Source organism: Nelusetta ayraudi, unplaced genomic scaffold, assembly GCF_046127955.1.
Source record: "Nelusetta ayraudi isolate G7.1 ecotype Tasmania unplaced genomic scaffold, CSIRO-AGI_Nayr_v1 ptg000048l, whole genome shotgun sequence".
NCBI lineage: Eukaryota > Metazoa > Chordata > Actinopteri > Tetraodontiformes > Monacanthidae > Nelusetta > Nelusetta ayraudi.
Genome location: NW_027466098.1, coordinates 6,596,403 through 6,619,336, shown reverse-complemented (window position 1 = coordinate 6,619,336; position 22,934 = coordinate 6,596,403). Strand labels below are relative to the sequence as shown.

Below are 22,934 nucleotides of genomic sequence, written 5' to 3'. Positions count from 1 at the left end.
CCATCCAGCTCACAACTGGATGTTTCAGCGAGATGACGTCCGTTGCAACACATCCAGAACTACAAGAATTTACTTTTCTTATTTTGTCTCATTAAGAATAAACAAAAAAATAATGTCCATTTGTTTGTCTGCCTCTGATGCAACCAAACCTATTGAAACACCCGCGCCCCCCAAAATTCTGGTAAATATTAAATGAGAATGATTGGGACCCAGTAACATTTTAAGGGTGTCCGAAAACTTTAAACCGTAAATCCTGGATGACATTGACAGCTTTTCTTCTTCATCAGCAGTAAAGTAACCCCACTCCCAACACACACACACACACGCGCGCACGCAGTGCTCACAGTTCACTTTCAGCCGGGCATTTTGGACGCGTGCTGAACATAATGCGCAGCCCTGTGTGGTCCACTGTGCAGACAGGCAGGCAGGCAGGAAGGCAGGCAGGCAGTCACTGGGCAGTTGGATCAGTCCCAGAGTCTGCGACCGCACAGACGCTGTCGCCGTCTGCTTTTATGGCCACAGCTCAGGTCGGCTCAGACGTCTCCAGAATGACTGGGGACCAGCTGAGGGTTCAGAGTGCCTAGACAATAACAGTAACAACCACTTCTAACTTTGCAGTCAATTCATTTTTTTTTTTTTTTTCTTTCTTAGTTTTGCCAATCCATCCTGAAAAGCTTCACCCTGAATTTGTTTTGTTTTTAGCCGGTTGAAGGTTGACATCTTTTGATGAAAAAGAGGCTGAAACGACGGCCAGCGTTCAGGTGTGAAAGAACCAAGAATGTAATTCAGTAGTTTAAAACGTCAACAGCGTTAGTGGCAGTGTCATTAAGAAAAGGACATGTTTCACTCTTCCTGGCTGCAGAGAATAGCAGAGGTCTTGTCCAATCGCTTGCCGAGTTCGGTGGGCTATTTTCCCAGATTGTCATGTGACCCCTTTTTCATAAAGTTGTCCATAGATACGATGAACTACCTGAACTCAGCGTTGGCACAATTCAAAATTATTTTTTAATACGTCCCCAATTTTCGGTACCTTGGTTTTATTTGCTTTTTTACTTTTATTTTCCATTTTACCGGTGATTCGAATCAGGATTTTCTCCAGTGTGCCGAAGTTCGGTACCCAGAGCCTAAACTGAACTTCCCCGTGGATGAAGCAACACATTTATTCCCTTAGTATTGCGTAAAAATTGTTCAGATGGACTAAAACACAGCTGGTGAGTCCGTAACTCTTCACCCGTCTACACACAGTGGCCTTTGGAATCGGGACACACCTGAGGAGAAGATATTGACATTCCTCCCAGTGGTCCCTGAGACGCCAGGCCGCTGTCTTCTGCATGACGTCACAGTGGGAAAAGTGATGTCTGACTCCGACTCCGAGTCAGGATTCCTCAGGATTCCTCCGCAGCCTGTGATGTTATCGTATTCATTTTCCCAGGCAGAAACTCGCAGCTCTCTGAGGAGGCAGGGCGTGGAGCTGCGGGGCCTGTAATTAGTCACAGTTGACTCACTGTCATGACAGATTTTTCTTTTTCTTTTTTTTTTCCCCCTCTTTTCTTTGCCCCAAAGCGTCTGCTTTTACAACAATCCCCCACGCAGCCTGCTTGCACTCATTCACACAACTGATTACCCGAAAAACAAAGTTGTGTGAACAGCAGCGTCTCTTGCAGGGGTTTGCTCAGGAGAAGGAGGTCTTATTGTGAGAGCGGCAGGAGTACACAGCTCAGAGGCAGTGTTTGGGAGGCTGCTGGGAAACTGCAGCGACGCTAACGCACGCCGCTACTTCAGACTGAAATCGCGGTTCGGGGGAGCGTTGGTCCCATCAGCTGTTTGTTTGCAACAGTTGATTAATAACTCATTGGCGTTCAAAGACCTATTTAAGGAATATCTACATAGCAGCGTGCGTGTTCTCTTAGTCTAATTAGTGCATAGCTTTGGGAAATAGTGGGGCTGCGTACCAAACTTTTGCTACATTTGTAGCACCGACCCTGTTGAAAATTCACCTATTGGTGCCAAAATCTCACGTAAACACGCAATAATCACGTGGCATATGTGTGTCCAGATTTAAAGTCGCTGGCGATTGTCTGTTACATTCAGCGTTGGCCCCTAACCTATTGCTAAGTAATCCACTACTGTAATTAAACTACTTTTTGAGCAGTGGAGTAATGTAATGGGATTACTGGGGCAAAACTGGTAATTATATCATAATTACTTTATCACGTAACAATTTTGTTACTTTTCCGAAATCTTTTGCTCGCTAAAAATGTCCACTTATCCACAAAATGTCTGAAATTTAGAAAAAACAACCAAAAACAACGATTTCACAGCTTGGTAATGCAACGTCACTGAAAATTTGCCCTGTTACTTTATCTCTTTTAACTAAAGTAATTAGTAATCAGGAATTGATTACTTATGAAACAAAATAGTTAAAGAAGTAATTAGACTACTTTTTAAGGAGTAATCAGTAATCAGTAGTTGGATTACTTTTATGGAGTGATCCCAACAACACTGGTTACATTACAAACACATGAGCTCAAGACACTCCGCTACCTTACATGAGGGAAAATTGCCACCAAGCCAAATCAGTCTAAGGTTTGGCTCCATTTCATTCAGTTGGATCAAAATAAAGCAAAGTACAACTTTTGTGCCAAGAATGAGAAGCAGAAGAATACAGCAGCAAACCTGATAAGAGGAAATGCTGATTTGAATCACCAGTATCAAAATAAAAGCCTGGGAATTGGTTCGCCTGAGGAAATAGCGCAGACTGTTTTTTTTTCTCTGAAAGATATCCTGATGACTGCAAGCTTGGCCGCTTGACACTGATTTCCCAGGGTGTGATTCAGGTCATAGGTCAACCATGACCTCTTCACATTACAGAACGTGTGAGGTGGTTTGTTTTATTTATTGAGCAAATTGGTTGCAACACTTTTCACTCTTATTCAGATGTGTTTTTTTAGTGGAGAGGAGGTTGTGACACGTAACTGTTAGGCCGCCTTGGCTTTTTCTGCATTAAGGTTTCTTTTTCATTTGTCTTGGCTGCACAAAAATCACTCCACAAAAAGTCAGTGGAAACACCAACACTTGTTGTACGCTGCATGTATAAAATCAACTGCTACCATACCAGCAGCCTATCCTATAAGTATTCAAGGAACTTTTATACTTCCTGAAGTCTAATAATTTAATGGAATAATACATCGCTCCTTTTTAGCGTTGTGGCCTGATCGCAACAAATTTCAGCTGCGGAATCGGCCCTGGATAGTAAAAAAAACCCAACAAACAGCTGCAGTTGTGTTTATTTTACACAGAGGAACACTTTCTGATGAGGCTCCTGTGTGTCTTCAACTCCGACGTGTAAGCTTGACTTGAGTAATGACGACTGGGGCCAGCCGGAAGCAGATGTGCTGCTGCTGTTATCGCCGTCCCTCATGGTCGCCGCTGAAGGTCGGTCGAGGATGCTCAACGCTAAGTGTCTCTTTTAGCAAGGACGCTTCCTCCTTTTTTTTTTCTTTTTCTTTTCCATCGTAGAAGCCCGCCATGAAAATCAAGGACAGGCTCGCTGCTCTGGGATTTTGGCTGCGGGCCGGCAAATTCTGGCTTTTACCTTTCTTATAGTGCAGAGTGACACCGACTATCCCAGCGACCCTTGTGCACTTGTCCTGCAGCAAAAAGACTCAAACTGTTTTTTTTGTTTTTTTTCTGGCTCCACTACATACACCACTCAAGCTTAATACTCACACTGTGTATGCTGATGTAATCACTATCACACTAAGGTCAGATGCTACACATTAAACAAACACGGGTGCCTTAATGTCGTAAAAGGTCTTTGGATTTAGAGGCTTCCTTTCTGTCCATTTTTTGATATCTATGAAGTTTTCCCATTGCTCTGAGTGACAGGTTGAGTGTTTAGCAACCTCGCCACTAGAGGGAGTCATCCGACTGCTTTGGGCTGCCGAGACCGCGTTGATATACAATTTCCGGGGCGCCCTTCTTGAGTGTGCTGATCATTTCTTCAATTCACCACGGCACTTTTTTTTATTTTTTATTTTTTATTTTTTTTATCGGGGCTTTTAGGCTTCTTTGTGTATCGGTAGTTTATAAAAACACATTTTTGGAGCCAATCAAGCTGAATAGTACATTGTACATGTACATTGAATATTCAAGGTAGAAATGGAAGAGAATACGAATGATTTCAAATGATTAGTTTTGTCTATAATTACAAACATACATATGACATGTCATGGTTATTATTGCCACTGTTCCCATCACGGTGCCTTTATTGGTGGGACTGTCGCTTAATTCATTTGCAGTTTAGAAATAAAATATTATAAGACTAGTAAATCATTTTAGATCTAATTTTCTCAAAGGCATTAAACAATAGACTGCGTGTCTGATCAGTCTTTGTCAGCCAAGGAAATCTCTGCTTTTATTTTGTAGCAAAATACATAAATCTTCACTCTTCACAACAGTCTTAACAACATTCATTTTTGATCAATAAAGCCTTGTCAGTGCACTGAGATCACTTGAATGATAAACAGGGGGGGGGGTCGTAGTTTGAAGTTGTCCTTGAGGAGACGAGTCCTTGGTGCCAACCACTCTCCCTGCCATTTCAGACCCCTGCCACGTCCACTGAAGTGCTTTCCAAGCACCTCGGCTAAGTGTTTGCTGTGCAGGCACTTTGCAGCGCTTCCCTCCGCTGCTCCAATTTTAAAACATTTTTTCAGGCAGAAATATTACAAACAACCACATCTCAGGCACCGGCGTAGAACCTCCGTTCTCCCTTTAAGCCTTTCAAAGAATATTCTAAAGCCTTTAATTTACACCAGCATGGAAAGGAGTCCCTTATTTTCAAGGAGTGACACCTCCCGGCCGGCTGGATTAAATTTAGTTGCCTATTTTCAGGTGAAGCCCGGCCGGGGCGAGCTGGAACTTTTCCTAGAAGCAACGAGCCCGGCGACTCCCACTCCGACAAGTCCACCTCTGCGTGCTTAGGCCCGGAGCCCCGCCCCCTGTCCTCACCTCCTCTCACAAGACCTGTGTGGGTGGGCAATGAGGGCTGACGTGGATGGGGATGGCGGAGGGGTGTGTGTGTGTGTGTTTTGTTCTGTTTTGCTCCGTGTTCTCAGGGTTTTTTTCCTTTTTTAAATCACTCCTCTGCCGGGGCGGCAGAAGCAGTGTGGGAGCACACTACCTTCCACTTGTGTGTGTGAGTGTGTGTGTGTGTGAGAGAGTGAGACAGCCATGGACCAGTACTGTGTGCCGGGTGCAGGCAGGACGCTGAGGCCCGCTGTGAACCGGGAGCAGGCCATGGTCTACTTGCTGGCCCTGGCCAAAGACAAGCCGGTGATTGTGAACAGGGTGGCGGCGCTCATGAAGGTAACGGCTGCAGCTGCTAACATTAACAAAGCTCTCTGGCCAGGTTTTTTTTTTTTTTTTTTTTTTTTTATTGTAATTTTTTTTAAAGGCCCTGTGACGTGGCTCGGGATGGGGATAATGCGTGCAGTGTTTGCAAACGGGAGGCTCGTTACCTACATGTGATGCTGCGGTTTCATGAGCTGGCTGAGTTATCAACAAGGAGGCCCTTTGAGGCCCTCACATGGCTCCGCCGCACTCTGAGTGGAGCTCTGGAGGTTGTGGTGCGTTCAAGGGCTGTGTAGGCTGCTGCTGCTGCTGCTGCTGCTGCTGCTGCTGCTGCTGTTGCTGACCTGCATCCAAACGTTTCTAATAACTGTGAGAATTAATAAAACTCTTGGCAGCAACGCTGTGTTAAAATTTTATGCAATTGCCGAATTGCTGAAATTTTCCATCCACTTGCGCACGTGTGACCAGAGACATTGCTGATTTTGTCTTTAAATTATGAAATATATTTTGTCTCTGACAAATGTCCGGCTATTTGCGGATCAGAAATGTATTGTATTTGTCAGTGATGCAGTTAAAATGAGAGGAAATGTGAATATTTACCTCGTAGGTCCATTTTATAGTGCACCCCTAACATTTTCTCGTAAAAAAACAAAACAAAAGTTAGTCTGGAGCCCTGGCTGAACTGGAAACTGTTGTGCTGTTGTGCAACTGATCCCCAACATTTGCTCACTAAGTGGTGGTGAGACGTTTGCAGTACCTCAACACCCTTCTCTGGCCAGCAGTTCAACATTTATTGGAGACGTGTCGTTGTTTTCTTTTTTTTCTTTTTTTTTTTATTGTTGAGCCATTTATAAAGACCTGATTCAGCTCACAATATTAAGATGGAGCTCACTGCAGAGGTCAAGAGGTCACCGGTCACTCCCGGCCGCTCTCCGCTGGAACGGTGGACTGAAATGGGGGCAGAGCAGCCTGGTCATAATAATGAGGGACACCAGCTGGTGTGGAGAACAGCCTCTGCCCATAATCAGCTTATTAATGGCCTTTTACAATGACAAAATAGAAGCAAACGTAGAAGGAGCAAAGCCCTGTGAGGTTCCACAGGCGGCTTTTGTCATAACATGCCACCCAGTAAAAATGCTTTTGTCTTTTTGTCTACTAATTGATTTGCTCACCGAATGAACTTTGTTACGTAACCGCAACAGGTTTGCGTAACAGTAAGTAAATTTATTGCCATAGAATTTTTTTTTTTTTTTCATAGATTTTAAAGGTCGCTGCAAGCTCATAAAATGTTATGTGTTTGTTTGGAAACAGCAAGAGAGGAATTTGTTGAAGTGAGGTCAGTTTATAGCTTTGAGGGAAATGTTCTCCTTCACATATTATGACAAGAAGTTAATGCCACATCTCCCTATTGGTCCTTTTCTAAATCAGTGTTGTCTGTTGGTGCTGAGAACATGTGTGAAAACAAACAAAGAGTCTTGTTTGTTGTTGCTCTCAACAAATGTAGACTTGTAGACGCACACATCGTCAGTCCACCACCTGCTAGTCTGTCTCCGCGCCAGCTCTGAGGTTCACCACATTAGAACATGGTGCTCCTTTCTTTTTTCTTTCTTTTTTTAAAATGACAACGTGCTGTTTACTGGTTTAGTTTAGCTGCCATTATTCTTTTCAACGACCTTGCAAGACAGTTTAATAACAGATCCATGTAGAGAAGTGCCAAACCGAATCAATTCCAGAGGGTGACCCTGAACCTTTCAGTACCTTTTTTTTTCAATGAGAAAGACCACGAGGCTCCGATATAAAAACAGGAAGTGGCCGATAATGCCGAGTCTGCACTTTTATCAGAAGTCAACGACTCAGGAAGAGCCAAAGAAACCGAAACGGCAGCTTTTCTCTGCATCCCAACTGCCGCTGGGCCGTGTTTGGTTGAGCTCCCAGTGCACCATGGGACGATGACGGGGCCCCCAGGTGCCTCCTCCTCATTCCCTCAGTGGGAAGTCTGGTGCTGCTACCTACTGGGGAACACCGACGTGGAAGAAACGTGAAACGTGACACAGATGATTGGCCGCGAACTGAACGGCTAGCGGACAAAGCGTTTGTGTTTAGTTGTCTGCCCTCAGTATCAGTGTTGTTGGGATTACTCCATAAAAGTAATGCAACTACTGATTACACCTTAATAAAGTAATCTAATTACTTCTTTAACTACTTTGTTTCATGAGTAATCAATTGCTTTACTAATCACTTTAGTTAAAAAGAGATAAAGCAACAGTTGCTCAGTGCTTTGGAATGAACTTTACTAAAGTGCAAATCTCGCAATTCCAAATATTGCCTCTGTCCTCTTAACATGAACACAAACTGCACATTTCACAGAATAAACTCATGTACAGCACCGGTGCCTTTTGCACAGCCCACATTGTTAAAACGGTTAGAAGATTTCGGAAAAGTAACGTAATCGTTCAAGTAATTGTGACTTTGTTTAATTTTACTTTTGTTTTATCTTGTCAAGCACTTCGGGTTGCATTCTCGTTTGCATGAAAAAGTGCTATATAAATAAAGTTTGATTTGATTTGATAACCAGTTTTGCCACAGTAATCTAGTTACATGACTCCGTTGCCCCAGCCAGAAGTAGCTTGACGACAGTGGTGGATTACTTAGTAATAGATTACTCGCCAGCACTGCTCATTATACACACTTTGTAATTTGCATGAGGCGAAGCCGTCCGTTGAGCCCCAGGCCGGCCAAGCAGCTGCCGTCCGCCGACTGCCGCTTCAGGGCGGATATCGATACTTAAACTCCCGATGCCTCGGCGCGCAGCAAATTGATTGACTTGGAACTGACGCAACCGTCTTCGCGTGTTGCAGACGCCGTCAGCTCAAATCCCCCCCCCCCTCCCCCCCGCGCCCCCACCCACCCGGCAACAGCCGAGCCTTGAGCCAGCTCACAGCGGCGTTGAGAAGAATGTGAAAACGAGACTCCAATCTGGGCTTTAATCGCTGCATCGCGCCCTCTGATGCTTCCCACGTCTGCGCTGGAAGTGTCGTGATGCCCCCCCGAGGGGTTAGGGGTGGGTTGGTGGGGTGGGTGGGTGCTCTTGGAAGCCTGAGCGGTTTAAATGCCAGCCAGCCAGCCAGCCAGCCAGCCCCTCCCACGCCCCCCAGCGGGAAGCCAAGAGCTCCGCAGTTTCATCTCCAGATCAGCGGCGGCGACATCCACACACAGGACCACCGGCTTATCATCCGCAGCAAAGGTTGGCTGCCTCCGTGTCCTTTTCCCCTTTGCTTCCCTCCCTTCGCTTTGATGCCTCTGTGTTCCAGAGGGAGACACGGGGAGAGGGGGGGAGGTGGGAAAGGGAAAAGTGGGGAAATCTCATGTTAGGATCATCTGTTTGCTCCTCCTCTGGGACCCAAACACCCTGAAAAAAACCCTCCGAGGATCAGAGCGTGATCCTGAATGGGCTTTGTTTTTTGGTTGTTTTTCTTTTCTGCCTGCTCGCGGAGAACGAGGCCTTTGTCCACGTTTCCCAGCTGAAGCGTTATATATATATATCTAAAAAAAAAAACGCATACAAAAAAAACACACAGGCCGGCGTGAGATTTCTGTTTACGCTTGCGACATAGACGAGCAAAAAAAAAAAAAAAAAAAACGAAAGTAACTTCCGCCGATCAAAGATGCGCAGACGGATGATGGCCCCAGGGTACTCCAAGTGGCGGCAGAGGAGGAGGAGGAGGAGGAGATGGAGGAGGAGGAACATTAAAGGGCACGAGAGGAAATGGTAGACGCAAACTCCCCCGGGGAGGGAGGAAGACATGAGGAAGAGGTGCCGACTGCTGCGAGGATGAAGACGCGCAGCGAGCGAGGAGCAAAGCAGGGCTAAATGAGGAGAAAAGTGACTCCGTCACACTGGAAAACTACAAGCGGGTCCTGCCCAGCTCCCTGTTTGCTGTGGAAACTGTGTTTAACAAAGCGACAGCGCTGATGCCTCTGCTGCCGCGCCCCGCAGAGGAGGCCGCGGCTGCCTAAACAACATAATTAGTTACTTTCCAGGATGAAAGAACTCGGCTGTTTTTGCTTCCAGATGAAGAGTTGACGTCGGAGGCGATCCGCCTCACGCTTTGCCTCGTTGCAAAATGCAATTAAAAAAAATACAAAGACGCCTGATTTCACACGCCCTGGCGTCTGCTTGCTGTTGCCTCGTTGCTTAAAAGTCCGTCCTTTGTTTTCTTTGTTGTCGTTTCTTTGTTTAGCTATCCTCCGATTTGGATGCTTGGAGTCAAAATGGCCATTATTATGAATAACATTGCAGATATTTGGGGGAGTCTGCGTTATCCAGGCATTTCATCTCCTTCTTGTGCTTGTTTGGAAGTGTTTCCCCTGCCATCGCACACGCACAGACTTAAGAACTCTGACCCGCCGTTGCTCCGACGCCCCTCTGTAAGAACTCACACGTGTGGGATTTACACCCACCCGACCACTGCAAGGGCTTAACATATTAGTCAGTAGCAGTAAATTTACAGTATGGACATTGTTAGTCACCAACTCCATGTTGGTGCTCTGAGTCAGTAGGTTTAACAGTCCCATGACCTGAGATCACCTACAGGTCACGACAAACGGCTAGCTGGGCTGTTTCTTGCATTCTTTACATTCTTTAGCAATTTCTTTTTTAAATCATCATTATTATTATTATTATTATTATTATCAGCCATGTAAATCTGCATCATTGAGGTCCATAATGAATAACGTAAATCAGATCATGGGAATAATATGGAAACTGTGACCCACAGCTGTTGACTGGCGCGTGTAAAACTTCCGAATCTTTACGTGTTTGAGTCTCACACTACAAATGCCGTTAAACTTGTGAGTTGTTTTTGACGTTGCCCCCCCCCCAGGGGACACGTGTTGACCTCAAGCTGTTTAAACTGCTAACGGCCTCCTGAGAAGAGACAAAAAGGTGCTGCCGCGCACTAAAAAAACAAGCTTTCATTTTGTGTTTTCCTCTCGCATGCGAGTTGTAATAAACATCCGCCATTCAAACCATGGAAACCCTTCAGTTATGAGTCAGCCCTATATTGTTTTTTGGGCACTTGTCTAAACAGCCGGTGATTGAGGGTTGCCGTGGAGATCTGTCACCCCCGTGTCCTGCCAGACGTCGGGGGGGTTTCAGTTGCTGTGGGCGTCGTCGGCCACAATTTAAAAGTTTGCTGTTTGTCCGTCTGCCTCTCCTTGCCCCGGCATCGGCTCTCCGCTCATTGCTAACCCTGAGCCGCGGGTCCGCCGGAGCCACCATGAGAGTGAGTAAACCCAGAATCCCGAGCTTCTTTCTCGCGGTTTTCATGCTAGCTTTGTAGTTTGAGTGCGTTCTAAATTTGAAAGCCAAAAAAAGCTATTTATCGCTTTGTTTTTTTGCGGGGGGCGGGGGGAGAAATATTTCTCAGCGGTTCAAACCGAACCAGGAAGGCCCGTATTTGCTCGGCCTCATTAAGCCGGGCTTGGGATCGTGCTGTGAAAGCTTTAAAACCCCGGCTGGTGCTTCCTACTGGGGATACGGCAGCTCGGCGTCTCGCGCAAAGTTTCTGATTAGAGCGCGGAAGCGTTTCCGCCGCGCCACCTCGTTCCTTCGCAGCCTGAGCCCCGCGAGCCCTGGGGGGCCCGGTGCCTGCTAATGATATCTACAGAGAGACTTTGCAGACTTATAAAATTAAAAGGATTCTTTTTTCTTTTTCTGCCTGTGGCGGCGGCAAGCTCAAATCATAAAAAAAAAAAAAAAAAAAATTAACTCCCTGGCATTTTTTTTAAAGAGCCGCTTTGAAAAAAAGAGAGGGAAAACCCGGGTGTTTTGCGAATCTGTCAACACGCGTGTGATTAGGTGCAGAGTTTGAGCTCGGTTGGTCGCCGTCAGATTCGATGCTGTGTCAAGTTGATTTATGCCACGTTTTGGAGGCCCTGCGCCCCCCCCCCCCCCCGCCCCTCTCAACCCGCCCCCGCCGCCACTCAGCCCTCATTCGGGTTTTGGTTCGACGGAACGAGACGGGCGTCACAACTTCCCGTCTGTCTTCTAATCTGCGCGCGCGTCGGGGAGCAGATGTTGAGTGGGAGGACTCCTGAGTGACTGACGACTTGCCAGCCAAATGTTTTGAAGTTGCTGCGTGTGAATGCGCAGCTCTGGTAACACGGTGCCCCCTCCCCCCCCCGCCACCAACCCGTCGACCCCATCTCCATTCCCCCCCCCCACCCCCCAAAGGGATATTTTAACCCACCCACTCAGTTAAAAGCTAACCCTTCCCAGATTACAGCTCGGAGCTAATGGCGGGGCTGCGGCTCCCAGTGCAGATGCTCCCTCGGTGGGAAAGCTCAGCTCGCTCGCTGCAAACTACTGCCTTTACGCTTGTGTGTTGTGCCCGTTTTGTTCTCAGGAGTCCTCCTCACACTCAAAGATCAGACCTGCGCTCGTCTCACTAAAGTTCCGTCTTCCAGTTCATGCTTTGTGAACCGACTTTTTTTTATTAGTTTTTTTAGAAGCAGCAGAGTTGCGAATTCTTTCAGACTGATCTGACAACATCAGAACGTCCTCTGATCTGACAACCAATGAAACACATTTGCACAGTGTAAACTGTTTGAAAGGTAATCTCGAACCGGATGGGAAGGGTTCCCGAATCCTTTGGATTTATCGCACGCATCCATCTGCCGCAGAGCTCAGAGGAGTCTCTTTTGGTGGGCAGGCAAAACTCAGAAGGTGATTGGACCAGGAGAGCCTCCTGCCAGAGCCGTGTAGCTGCAGCTCAGGGTTTGCGCTCAGGGTTTGGCCTCATCCTTTAGCGTAAATAAACTGCAAGCTAAACAAGCAAGTAATGTTGAGACACATTTAAAATGCTGTCTATTGGAGGACTGAACGATGGATGAGTCAAAGTGACATGTCAGAGTGAAGATCTACTCTATTAACTCTACATATATAACACCCTTTTCTAAATGTCTCACATTGTTTTTTCATTTTCTTATTAGATTTATTCACTCAAAATAACTTTTGAGGTATTAATCATTTCAACTTTTCTGTTGCTCTTTGTCAAAGTTTTCAATGTCTTTTTTCCAATTTTTCACACCCACGTTGCACGTCAGCGAGCTAATTCATTAAAAACTGAGTTTGCATTCGCCGACGTCTGCCGGTTTTACTTGCGGACGAGAGGCTGACCTCGTAATGTGCATGACTCGCGTGGACTGATTGAAAGTCGGACGGTGTGTAATCGATTAGGCCTGTGTTTGGTTAAGGAGGAAGACGACGGTTCAGTCGGGGACACCTCGGCGTCGTTCCGGTCGTTTCTCTCATTAAAAAAAAACGAATTCTGGGTGATGCAAAGATTGCGTTTTTGAACGGCTCGTGTCCTGACTCACTGCTGAGTCCTCAGTGTCCTTGGAGGTTCATGTTTTTTTTAGATAACACTCTGATAGGATGAATATTGGGCACAGATGAGCTACAAGGATATTGTTGTTGACAACCAACCAGTCAACCAATCTATCACTCTTATCAATCAATCATGGACTATCTATCTATCTATCTATCTATCTATCTATCTATCTATCTATCTATCTATCTAGCTAGCTAGCAGTCTATCTATCTATCTATCTATCTATCTATCTATCTAGCTAGCTAGCAGGCTATCTATCTATCTATAAAATAGCATATTTAGCCCACCGTTTGCAAAAAACAAAAATACCTGCCAAAGGGAGGTAGCAGTGAGGTAAATCTTCCCTTTGTGACATCACAAAGTACTTGTTTCCAACACTGTGTTTTAGCATGCACATCCACAAAAGTGTAGAAAGCAGAAGAAATAAGTGACGGTGTTTTATCATTTCAAATAGAAAACATTAGTAAGCGATTTCTTGGATGATAAGGGACCTTTTATAAAAAGTTCCGTGGCTTGGCTGCGTGGCCGTGCCCAGCCCTCGGAGACGCTGCGTCTGCAGCTGAGCAGTGCAGAAGCAGACGGCAGCTGACATTTGTAGTTCGGAGGTGGCCCTGTTGTTCTGGTCGCCCCCACAGGTGGGCCGACTCCTTTCATGCAGCGACAGCTGGATAACCGGTAACACGCTGTGACTCTCATGCAGCACTCCGGGGCAGAGGGCCGCTGTGTTGTTCCAGGGGTCGGAAGAGTCATCCAGCCCAGTGTTCCAGCCTTCGTCTGAGATATTTTCATCAGGAAGGATTTGTTTAAAGGTTAAGTGTGTAATATTATGAGAGTTTGAAGAAGAAACTGCAACGTCGAGTGGTTATATTTTAGATTGGAGCTCCTTCCGCTCTCGCTCCCCCTCCCGAGCTTGCCAGTGAACTACGGTGGCCTGCGCACACAAATCTGGATACCTCATCCACCTTCTTCTTCGTTGGTTTATGTGAAAATGCGAGCAGTCACCCTAAAAAAAAAAACACACTGTCAGGCAGCTGGATTGTCCACCTCAGGCTTCCTTAGAAATACAGCATAGCAAGATGGCAGCTAACTGGGAGCAAAAGCCTTGCTCTATGTATATCTATGTACTGCGAGAGTAAACACTTTTATTAATATATTTATGGGCAGCATAATGGGCCATAATTTGACACATATGATCTAGAGACATTAAAGTCACGTCCGCTTTGTGTTGTCTTTAAAGGAGAGGCAGCGGCTGGAAACCATCCTCAACCTCTGCGCCGAGTACAACAAGGGCGAGAGCGGCAGCCCGGAGCCGCTGAGCGCCGGCAGGATGGGCTTCCCCGGCGTGGCGGGCGACAGCCTGGCGAGGAGGCCGTCGGCGGACAACGTCCTGGGCGGCATGTCGTCCTCCGCCGCCGCCGCTGCCGCCGCCGCCGCCGCCATGCGTCTGCTGCAGAAGCAGCGGGAGAGCGACGAGGAGAACCTGAAGGAGGAGTGCAGCAGCACGGAGAGCACCCATCAGGAGGTGAGGGCGTCCCCCGCTCCCGGCACAGCGTCGCCGCTGCACAATGGAGACAGACAGGTCAGAGGGAATGCCCACCGCCCGCCCCCCCCACCCCCCACTCCGCCAGCATGTGCACGGCTTGGCTTTACATTGTGGGTCTTCAAGCGTGCGCGACCCCGCTGCTACGCAACTCTCAGCTTTTTTTTTTTTTTTTAACAGTTTAGCACTCTGAATTTTTTTTTTTTTTTGCTATAATCTTTTTTTTTAATTTTATTGATTTATTTTTATTTAACCTTTATTTAGACAGGTATACTTACAGTGAGACTGAAGGCTCAGGTTAGGTAAAGCATCAAATAAGACAAGAGATAGTTTAACAGTGGCCAAACTCTGCAAGCATGAACAAAGCACAAACATACTACACCCAAAAGTCACAACGCTACTCTATCATTCGGTGAAACATCTCTTCGACAACATGGAAAACATTCACTGGAAACAGGCACATTGACACAGTTGGCTCCTCACACTGATGTCTTGTGTAACATCCGGTGTTTTTGCAGAGGATGCGCTCGTAGCTTCCTTTATCAATTATAGCACAGTTTCACGTGGGCCCATGTGACGGCGGGCAGCATGATCTAACGTCTGGAGCGTCGCATTGGATGCTGCATGACCGGCAAGTGGGGGAAAAAAACGTAGCGTGGATAAATGAGTGTAAACAAGTGACTTCCTTATGTGTCACTGGTCCTGTTGAAGCTCTGCAGCCATCTGACGGTCCAGGTCTGCAACTTTTTCTCCTCGCCTCCTTCTCTCTGGTGATTTTCTTCCCATTTTTGTCAAGCGGCTTTTACTTTTGCTTTTACTTTGGCCGCTGCATGATTCTTGCCGGTCCTCAGCCTCTGTCCATTGCCTTCAGTCCTCGTTGACGTTCCAAGTAAATGTGTGCATGTATGAGCATAAACTGTGATTGCTTGCTCTGTTATTAGCTATCATTTTTTTTTTTTTAATGTTTACCTTCGAAGGAAACTTCAGGAAAATCCACACATGGTGAATTCATTCGCGGCAAAGGATGTTGTTTTGAATTTTAGCCTCGAAACCCAGGCTGAAAAAAAAAAAAAAACATAATATGTGTCTTTTTCTTTGTGCAGCACGAGGATGCCGCTAGCTCAGGCAGCTCTGGCCGTCACGAGCTGGGCTACCTGGAGGAGGAGCGGGTTCGGGTTCTGGCCCGGATCGACGAGCTGAAGAACCGGCTGATGGAGCTGGAGCAGCAGCTGCAGGAGTCCAAGCAAGAGGTGCAACAAGCTCAGGAAGTCGTATTCCCCCAAATTCAGTCCCTGTCACGCTTAAGAAAAAACAAACAGCGGCCGCTGAAAACCTCCAATTGCCGTTTCGGTCAAGCTGAATTAGTTCAGTTTGCTTTTAATAAATCTGCTGCTAGTCAGTAAGAGAGGGAAGAACAGAAGAAAGGGTTTTTCTCTCTCGCTGACGGCATCCGCGCTTCTCTTCCAAGGCGGAGATGGAGCGCGCTCTGCTGCAGGGCGAGAGGGAGGCGGAGCGCGACCAGATGGAGGCCGAGACGGACATCATCGCTCAGCTGCAGCACAAGCTGGACGAGCTGGAGAGTGCCATCCAGAGGGAGAAAGATAAGGTACAGGAGGGGGGCACAGTCACTATCCTATTTTCCTAAACACTCTCCTCAGCTCTCCTGTTTTCCTCCCCGGTGGTCGGTTCGACTCTGGGCAACTCACCTTTTTTTCATCGTCTTGACACCATTCACTAACAATCTCTATTAACCCCTTTATGTTGACTCTGTGAGACCTCTCCTTCAATGGCTTCTGTACTCTCAGGTGCAGCAACGCATGAGTCATGCAAGAAAGCGTTGGCGGAGTAAAATATCCTGACATGTCATATGGTTAAACAGGGGATAATAACCAGTGATAAAATATCATCAGCCCTGCTCCTGCACTGCAAAACTGTTAGTCAGGGTCATGCTTTGCTCTGACTTTAGATAAATTATCTTGCAATGTGTCTTCATTGCTTATTTTAGCTGCACAGTTTTTCTAATATGCAACACTGCGCTGCGGCTCTTTGCATTTATAGAATTTTAATATTGCCCCCTTTCAGGAAACCAATCAATCACACACCCCATTTGGAATTCTGAGCCTCTATTCCCCAGTATGTTGACATCATGTCTGGGAGTGATTTCTCCTAAAATGTAAAATCTTCAGGCGTTAGTATGAACAAAAAAACCTGTGGTTCCGCTGCCGGCGGTTGTGATCTTTGCCTGCTTTGCCTTGAGCTTCCCCTCAAATCTGCAGCCGGCTGAACCCAGCGTCGGCACGTTCAATAACCTGTCAGCTACAGTATCATCACACTGACGGGAGCAGATTGGGAAGCCGTATCTGCGTGTGAACCTGCGGCGGTGCCTGGGAGGCGCTCTTGTACTTTATCTGGAGGGGAAACAGGATGTGACTCTCAAACACAAATAGATTTGCAAAAAAGATTTGCACAACTCCAACATCCAACATTTACATCCTGTGCATCCCTCAGTCCCCAAAATATCATCACAATAAATGATTGTTTTTTTTCACAATATCTGCATGGCTTGGATTTTGAGCGTGTTTGTATCTCTCTCTCTCTCTCTCTCTCTCTCTCTCTACCTGTCCGTTCTGTGTGTGTGTGTGTGTGTGTGTGTGTGTGTGTGTGTGTGTGTGTGTGTGTGTGTGTGTGTGTGTGTGTGTGTGTGTGTGTGTACGCGCATGTGTCTTTCTAGGAGAGGTCCAATGTGGAGGCCGAGCGCCGGGCCCTGCAGAGCCTCCAGGAGGGCTACGCCGAGCTGAAGAACCAGCTTCACAACTGTCCCGAGTCCCTGCGGGAACAGTTGCAGGAGCAGCTCAAGAGGGTGGGTTGTCGTCGCCAAGACCACCACGCCTCCACCTAGGTCACAGGACCAGTCAGCTGACTCAGAGGAACAGTGTCTGATATTTAAGCACCAGTTTTCAGATTTTTAATGATTATGATCATGGTAAAAAAAAAAAAAAAAGAAAAAAAGAAAGAAAGTTGAGTGAAGCCCCAAAATAAACCCCAATTAAAAATAATGAGAAAAAAGTCTAAAAAGAAATGAAAACACAGGTCTACAATAATACGATATTTGTAGTCTAGACAGTTGACCAATATATTTCTGAGTCAACACCATAACTTGTTGGTATCTGCTGCTGTCTGCGTGTCCCCTCAGAAAGTCAGGAGCTGCCAGTTTATGGCTTAATAAAGCAATGGTTAGCAACATGTAGGTTCCCACCAACTAGCTTAGCAGGTCCTCAGAGCCTTTTGAGCCATGCTTTTCTTTTTGTCATGAAACCTGCGTTCATTGTTTTAGCCATTCAGTTTTAGATTTGCTTTGATTTCTGATATCACCTGATGCAACTGAAACTTGTAGAGCATAGAGTATTTGTAAACAATTGAATAGAACACTGCTCTGAAGCATTATCGTATCATTTAGCACATAGCACCTCAATCCCTGTCGCAGTTAGTTACCCACCACATATAGTTTACAGACTCACACACTTGTTGTGAGGACAGGAAGTCCCCCCCTGAGCGCCTCAGAGTCACAGCTGCGGGGATGTTGCCCCTCTTAGCTACTGGAACCCTCTCAGCTCAGCGCCCATGCACTCAGTCGCTCCCGTCTTACCATAGCTGCATGTCCGTCGGCTGTGTGGCGTGTTAAACTCTTGCATGAAATCACATGCGACTCTGATTTGCTCCTGTAACTTGCCCTGGCTTGCTTTGTCCATGTAACCGCTCCAATAACCACCGTAATGAATTAACCTGAGCCCTCTGACCAGATCTGCTCTCTGTCCCTTCACTCTTGTCCAGTCGGTGTCCTCAGGTGGATCTGCGGCATTTATTGTCTTACTGTTAATTCAAGAAAATGATAAATCATCTGCTGGTTTTGGCTGCAGCTTCTCGAGTTATAGGCTTATAGTAAGATGGCTTAAAACAGTAAATCACGATTTTGATCCCTCAAAGATGCTTTAAAGTAGCAATAATTTTTGTTGTGTCCACTGAAGCCACTTGAGAGTTTCTTTTTCTGTTTCGATTTGAATGAAGGTTGAAATAGGTCTAGCCTGTAAACTGCATTCCCGTCTCTGTTTTGAGGTCGTAAAATGTCATCATGTGAAACAAATCCTGCTTTTACAGCTTGCTGTCAGAGGCTTATTATAGTGTTTTACTGCATTTTTGAAAGTGAAGGTCTCACCCTAGTGTAGGGATGGTGCAGGGCGTAGCGAGACGTGTTGGAAAGGCTCATAATTGACTAAAATCTGAGATACATGGCTGAAGAAAGAGGCATTAAAGGATTAAAACAAAAAACAGGCTTGGCATTGGATCTTTCAACACGGGATGTATTTTTAACATGAAATACCAGCCCTTGTCCCTCATCGGTATCTGCGCAGCATGGTCATCATGGCTGTCTGCTCGACTTGCTTTGAGCTGCCTGTAAACAAGCTGCAGCCGCGCCGTGTTTAGCTCCCAGGGCAAGCTTTATTTTTGCTCTCGCTTTCAGCAACTTTCCCCAGTCGGAAATACAGCGGACGTGTTTTACAATGAAGAAGTCATGATGACATGTTTTCTTTATTTATTATTTATTTATCAGGACGGAGAGGCGTTGGAGGCCGGAACCAAAAAATTTGAAGACCTGGAGTTCCAGCAGCTGGAGAGGGAGAGCAGTCTGGAGGAGGAGCGGGAGACCATGAGCCAGCAGCTCCTCCAGGAGAGGGCGGAGTATCACGGCAGCGTGGCCAAGAGGAAGGTAAGAAGACTTTCGTTCTCACATTACATTCCTCTGCGTTTTTGGTGAAATTGGGCATCAGCATCGGCAGGTATGCAACACTTCTCAAGCCTTCCTGTGGCCGTGTCTTCCAGGAGAAGGTGTCTGCTCTGGAGACCCAGTCCGACCAGCTCAGCCTGCAGGCGTCCCAGGAGTGCGAGCGGCTGCACAGTGACAGGACCCACACCCTGCAGATGCTCCAGAAGGTGCTTACAAATATATAGAGAATCCATAATGAAGTCCAAGAGCCACCTCTACTGAGAAGACAGTGGTGGACTGTGCTCCTAGGAAGACTTTTTTAGAGAATTTTACTGCATGATTGAAACACATGTATGAACTTTATCCTACATCCTTTTGAACATGGGGTGGTTACTTAAGTTGTAATGGAGTTGTCTTTTTTCCTAAGCATGTTTACACATTTCATGTTTTTCTTTTACCCTTTTCAAATAGATAGAATAAATGAAATGAAATGACAGGATGCACAAAGTGAAAGTCCGTGATCCCTGCTGACTCTAGGAGGCGGATAATCTGCTTAGCTTGATGCTCATCGTTCCCACCCCAAAGAAATAACACGCGTGCTAATCTTCCAGGAGAAGGAGAGGCTGTCGGCCCTGGAGAAGAGATATCACAGCATGACGGGAGGGAAGGGCTTCCCCAAGTCGTCCTCGGCACTGAGAGAGGTGAGAGCTCTGGGGGTATCCGAGCGTCGTCATCGGTGTGCACGCACACACACACGCGCACACACTAGAAACACTGTCTAATACAGCAGCAGTGTGTCGCTGCTTATCATCTCTAATCATAATCTCCCCACACGGCCTGCTGTCATCAGACTTATCCACACCTGCTACCGTGTTTGCTGTTTGACTTTGTGGCTCGTCTCACGACGAGCCTCCTAACTCAGGGAGGGAGACCCCGTTTTTACCCCCTCTCACGTTCACTCTGCATTTAACAAAAACAAAACAAAACAGCTTCCGCTTCCTTCCCCCTTAACCGCTGCAGCAGGAGTCGCTGGGCATGGCCCACCTGCTGCTGGAGGACATCCTCTCCTCCCAGACTTCCCTCTGTCCAGCCTCGCCTCCCTACTCGCATCCCTCCCCTCCCTGTCAGCTGTATCCCAGCAGCCCCACGGAGGTAACGGCACTAACCCCCCCCCCCCCCCCAACCCCTCCTCTGCTGTTGTGCACCTCCCACTGTGCCGTCCTGTACGCACCCTTTGTAACCTCCCACCCCCCCCACCACCACCGTGGCCCTCTAGTCTGCTTTGTGTGTTGTGTCTGACAAACGTTTGACTAATGACTGAATGTGTCTCCATAAAATATATTGTCATAAAGTTTACATGATTATTAGCTATTAATCGTTAAGCTAACGGTTGAGCGCGCGAGAGAGAAGTAGTTGACTTTTTGTCGGGTTTTTGTGTGTTTTCCTGGTACGGAGGGAGGTGTTATGCACTTTCACAGCATCCCTGGTTTGGTGTGTGTGACACTGTTTGTCGTCCACCCTGTGACACTAAACGTGCGTGGCTCGGTGTGTTCTCCCCCCCCCCCGCTCGTTTGTCAGTTGTCACTTCATGACTGTGAGATGAAATAAGCTCCAGTGTTTTGTGTTCGCTGTCCCCGATGAGGAGTTGAAACACCGTGCAACTTAACCTCCCACTTGGCTTCTTGTCCCGTCTGACCCTTTTAACCGCCGGCGCTCAGGACTACACGAAGCTGTCGGACGTCTATAGGATATACGGCAGCGGCTGCCGACCTGAACGCGGCGAGGCCGCCTCTCACAACCGCTCGTTCGCCGTAGACGCTGCGTTAGCCGGCGCTTGCTGCGAGGTACCGACGCTTCCTGTCTGTCTCTTTCTCTCCCCCCTCTTCTGGTGCCCTTGCTTGCTTTGTCATGTTGCTCCCTCTGCTGGTTGTGCTCTGAATCAAGCTGTATTGTACTGCTGGCTATTGCTTCCCTGATACATCGAGCCTGTGGAGCTGCTTCCTCTGTAGACAGTGGAAGGTCCCTTGAACTGCAGATGGCAACTCAAGTCTTGTGCCGTTGTTTTCCTTTGCTGAATAAATCTTTCGTTAAGTGGGATGTATTCCTCTTGAAGGTCCAAAGTGTGTTTCGGCGGAGCACAAACGTCATTCATTCATTCATTCATTCATTCATTCATTCATCTTCCATACCCGCTTCTTCCCGAGCTCAGGGTCACGGGGGTCTGCTGGAGCCTATCTCAGCTGTCATAGGGCGAAGGCAGGGTGACACCCTGGACAAGTCGCGAGCACAAACGTCATCATACAAAATAATAAAGCAGATGCTGAACAAATCTATAGTATTAGCTTTTACAATCATAACTCACAGTGAGATTACATTTAGGAGGTGTTCTGTTTTTCGTTTCCTTTTCAAGGTGTAAAAGATCAACTAAACTTTTTAGTTTGTTGTTTATATAACTGAATAATTTCATTTTTCAAAACACAGCCTGGACATTATCTTGACATGTTCAGGAGCAACAGTGGTCAAGACTGACCTCTGTCAGTGTAAAACTGCCTGTTATTGTTAGTAATTGAATTGAGCTACATACAAAAACCAACATTATTAAACTAAAACATGGAAAATACAATTAGTTCTTGTCAAAACAGAACTCGTGGCATCTTGTGTATACAGAACTGTTGGCAGACACCACACGCTGTTGTCTATGTGTTTTCTCCAGCTTCTTGGTCATTGGCTGAGAAAAACATTATATGCGAAATAACGGTGAATAGACATCACTCGATGCTAATAGTGCTAATGCTAATGGTGGTCTCGTGATACCTTTGTTTGCTCAGTAAATTCAGTTCAGTTCTTGTTGTACGCAGGAGGAAGCCGCTGAAGATGTGTAGGGCAACTGGTCTGTTTTGGTGCGCGTGCGGCGCACAGCTGCGGCTTATTGCTGTTGTTTGATTGATAATTATTTTCTGATAATGAATAATAAAATCGTTGAACTTCAGTGCGTATTTATTTCACATATGTGGACACGTACACAGTTGTGTTTAGCTGCAGATCTCTGTGAACAATCGCACATTTCAAACACTTTCCCGAAAACTCAGCATGGACAAACTGCAGAGAGCTAATTAATTAGCTATCAGAGTCATTAATCAGCTGGACACTAGACTAGTAAGATGTTGAGTAAAGCTACTCCTGGCTGTGAGTGTGAGACTCACTCTGCAGTTCATGGTATTGCTCCAGCAGCTTACCGGCACATTAAAACCCTTCTCTGAGCCAGTAGAATGTGTCAAGGCCAGCGTTGGCTCCATGTATCAGCGCAGCCCTGATGTCAAGTGTGTGTTAATGCGTCTCCTGCTGCCTTTCAATCAACTCCTTTGCTGCCCCACTCCTCATACACACTGTGTTTCCACCCTGCAGTCCGTCTTGCTGAAGTGTGTCTTCACTGTTGTCTTTCTTCTCCCTCTGCCTGTGTGTGTGTGTGTGTGTGTGTGTGTGTGTGTGTGTGTGTGTGTGTGTGTGTGTGTGTGTGTGTGTGTGTGTGTGTGTGTGTGTGTGTGTGTGTGTGTTTTGCTTGCTGTGAAGGAGTATGTGACGGTCGGCCAGTTAAGTCAGATGTATGGGATGCCAAAGGTGGAGTCGTCCCCGACCTCTCCGCTCCGTCAGCCCCTGCAGCCTGGAGCTGTAGACCCCGCCTTCTCCTGCCTCCCTTCTCCCCATGGCTCCTCCCTTTCTCTCTCTGTGGAGGTTTGTGCTGCCTTCCTTCCTTCCCTCCCTCCCTCTTTCCTTCCCTCTTTCTCATCCTTTTTTGTGTCGGCTCTTGCTTTCGATGATGTTTCTTAGAACGTATCTAAACAATACTTGAGAAAGTCCGTCTGTAAATAGTCACAATAGACACGTT

General features: G+C 46.7%; 1 protein-coding gene across 21 annotated transcripts in view; it reads left to right on the top strand.

Moving 5' to 3' along the window:
- LOC142895137 (pleckstrin homology-like domain family B member 1) overlaps positions 1-22,934 on the top strand; it is a 363,501-nt gene that overhangs the window by 61,675 nt on the left and 278,892 nt on the right. For 9 of the 21 annotated variants that reach the window (XR_012928179.1, XM_076035935.1, XM_076035943.1 and 6 more), the window contains 10 exons: positions 13,984-14,325; positions 15,390-15,536; positions 15,755-15,892; positions 17,018-17,146; positions 18,896-19,051; positions 19,165-19,275; positions 19,660-19,749; positions 20,069-20,200; positions 20,767-20,892; positions 22,619-22,780. Coding sequence is in view for 20 of the 21 variants with exons in the window: in XM_076035935.1 (XP_075892050.1) it covers positions 13,984-14,325; positions 15,390-15,536; positions 15,755-15,892; positions 17,018-17,146; positions 18,896-19,051; positions 19,165-19,275; positions 19,660-19,749; positions 20,069-20,200; positions 20,767-20,892; positions 22,619-22,780 (1,533 nt within the window). In the remaining variant the exon portion in view is untranslated. The remainder of the gene's footprint in view (positions 1-13,983; positions 14,326-15,389; positions 15,537-15,754; positions 15,893-17,017; positions 17,147-18,895; positions 19,052-19,164; positions 19,276-19,659; positions 19,750-20,068; positions 20,201-20,766; positions 20,893-22,618; positions 22,781-22,934) is intronic. The other 12 variants (XM_076035937.1, XM_076035952.1, XM_076035939.1 and 9 more) reach the window with 9 other exon arrangements.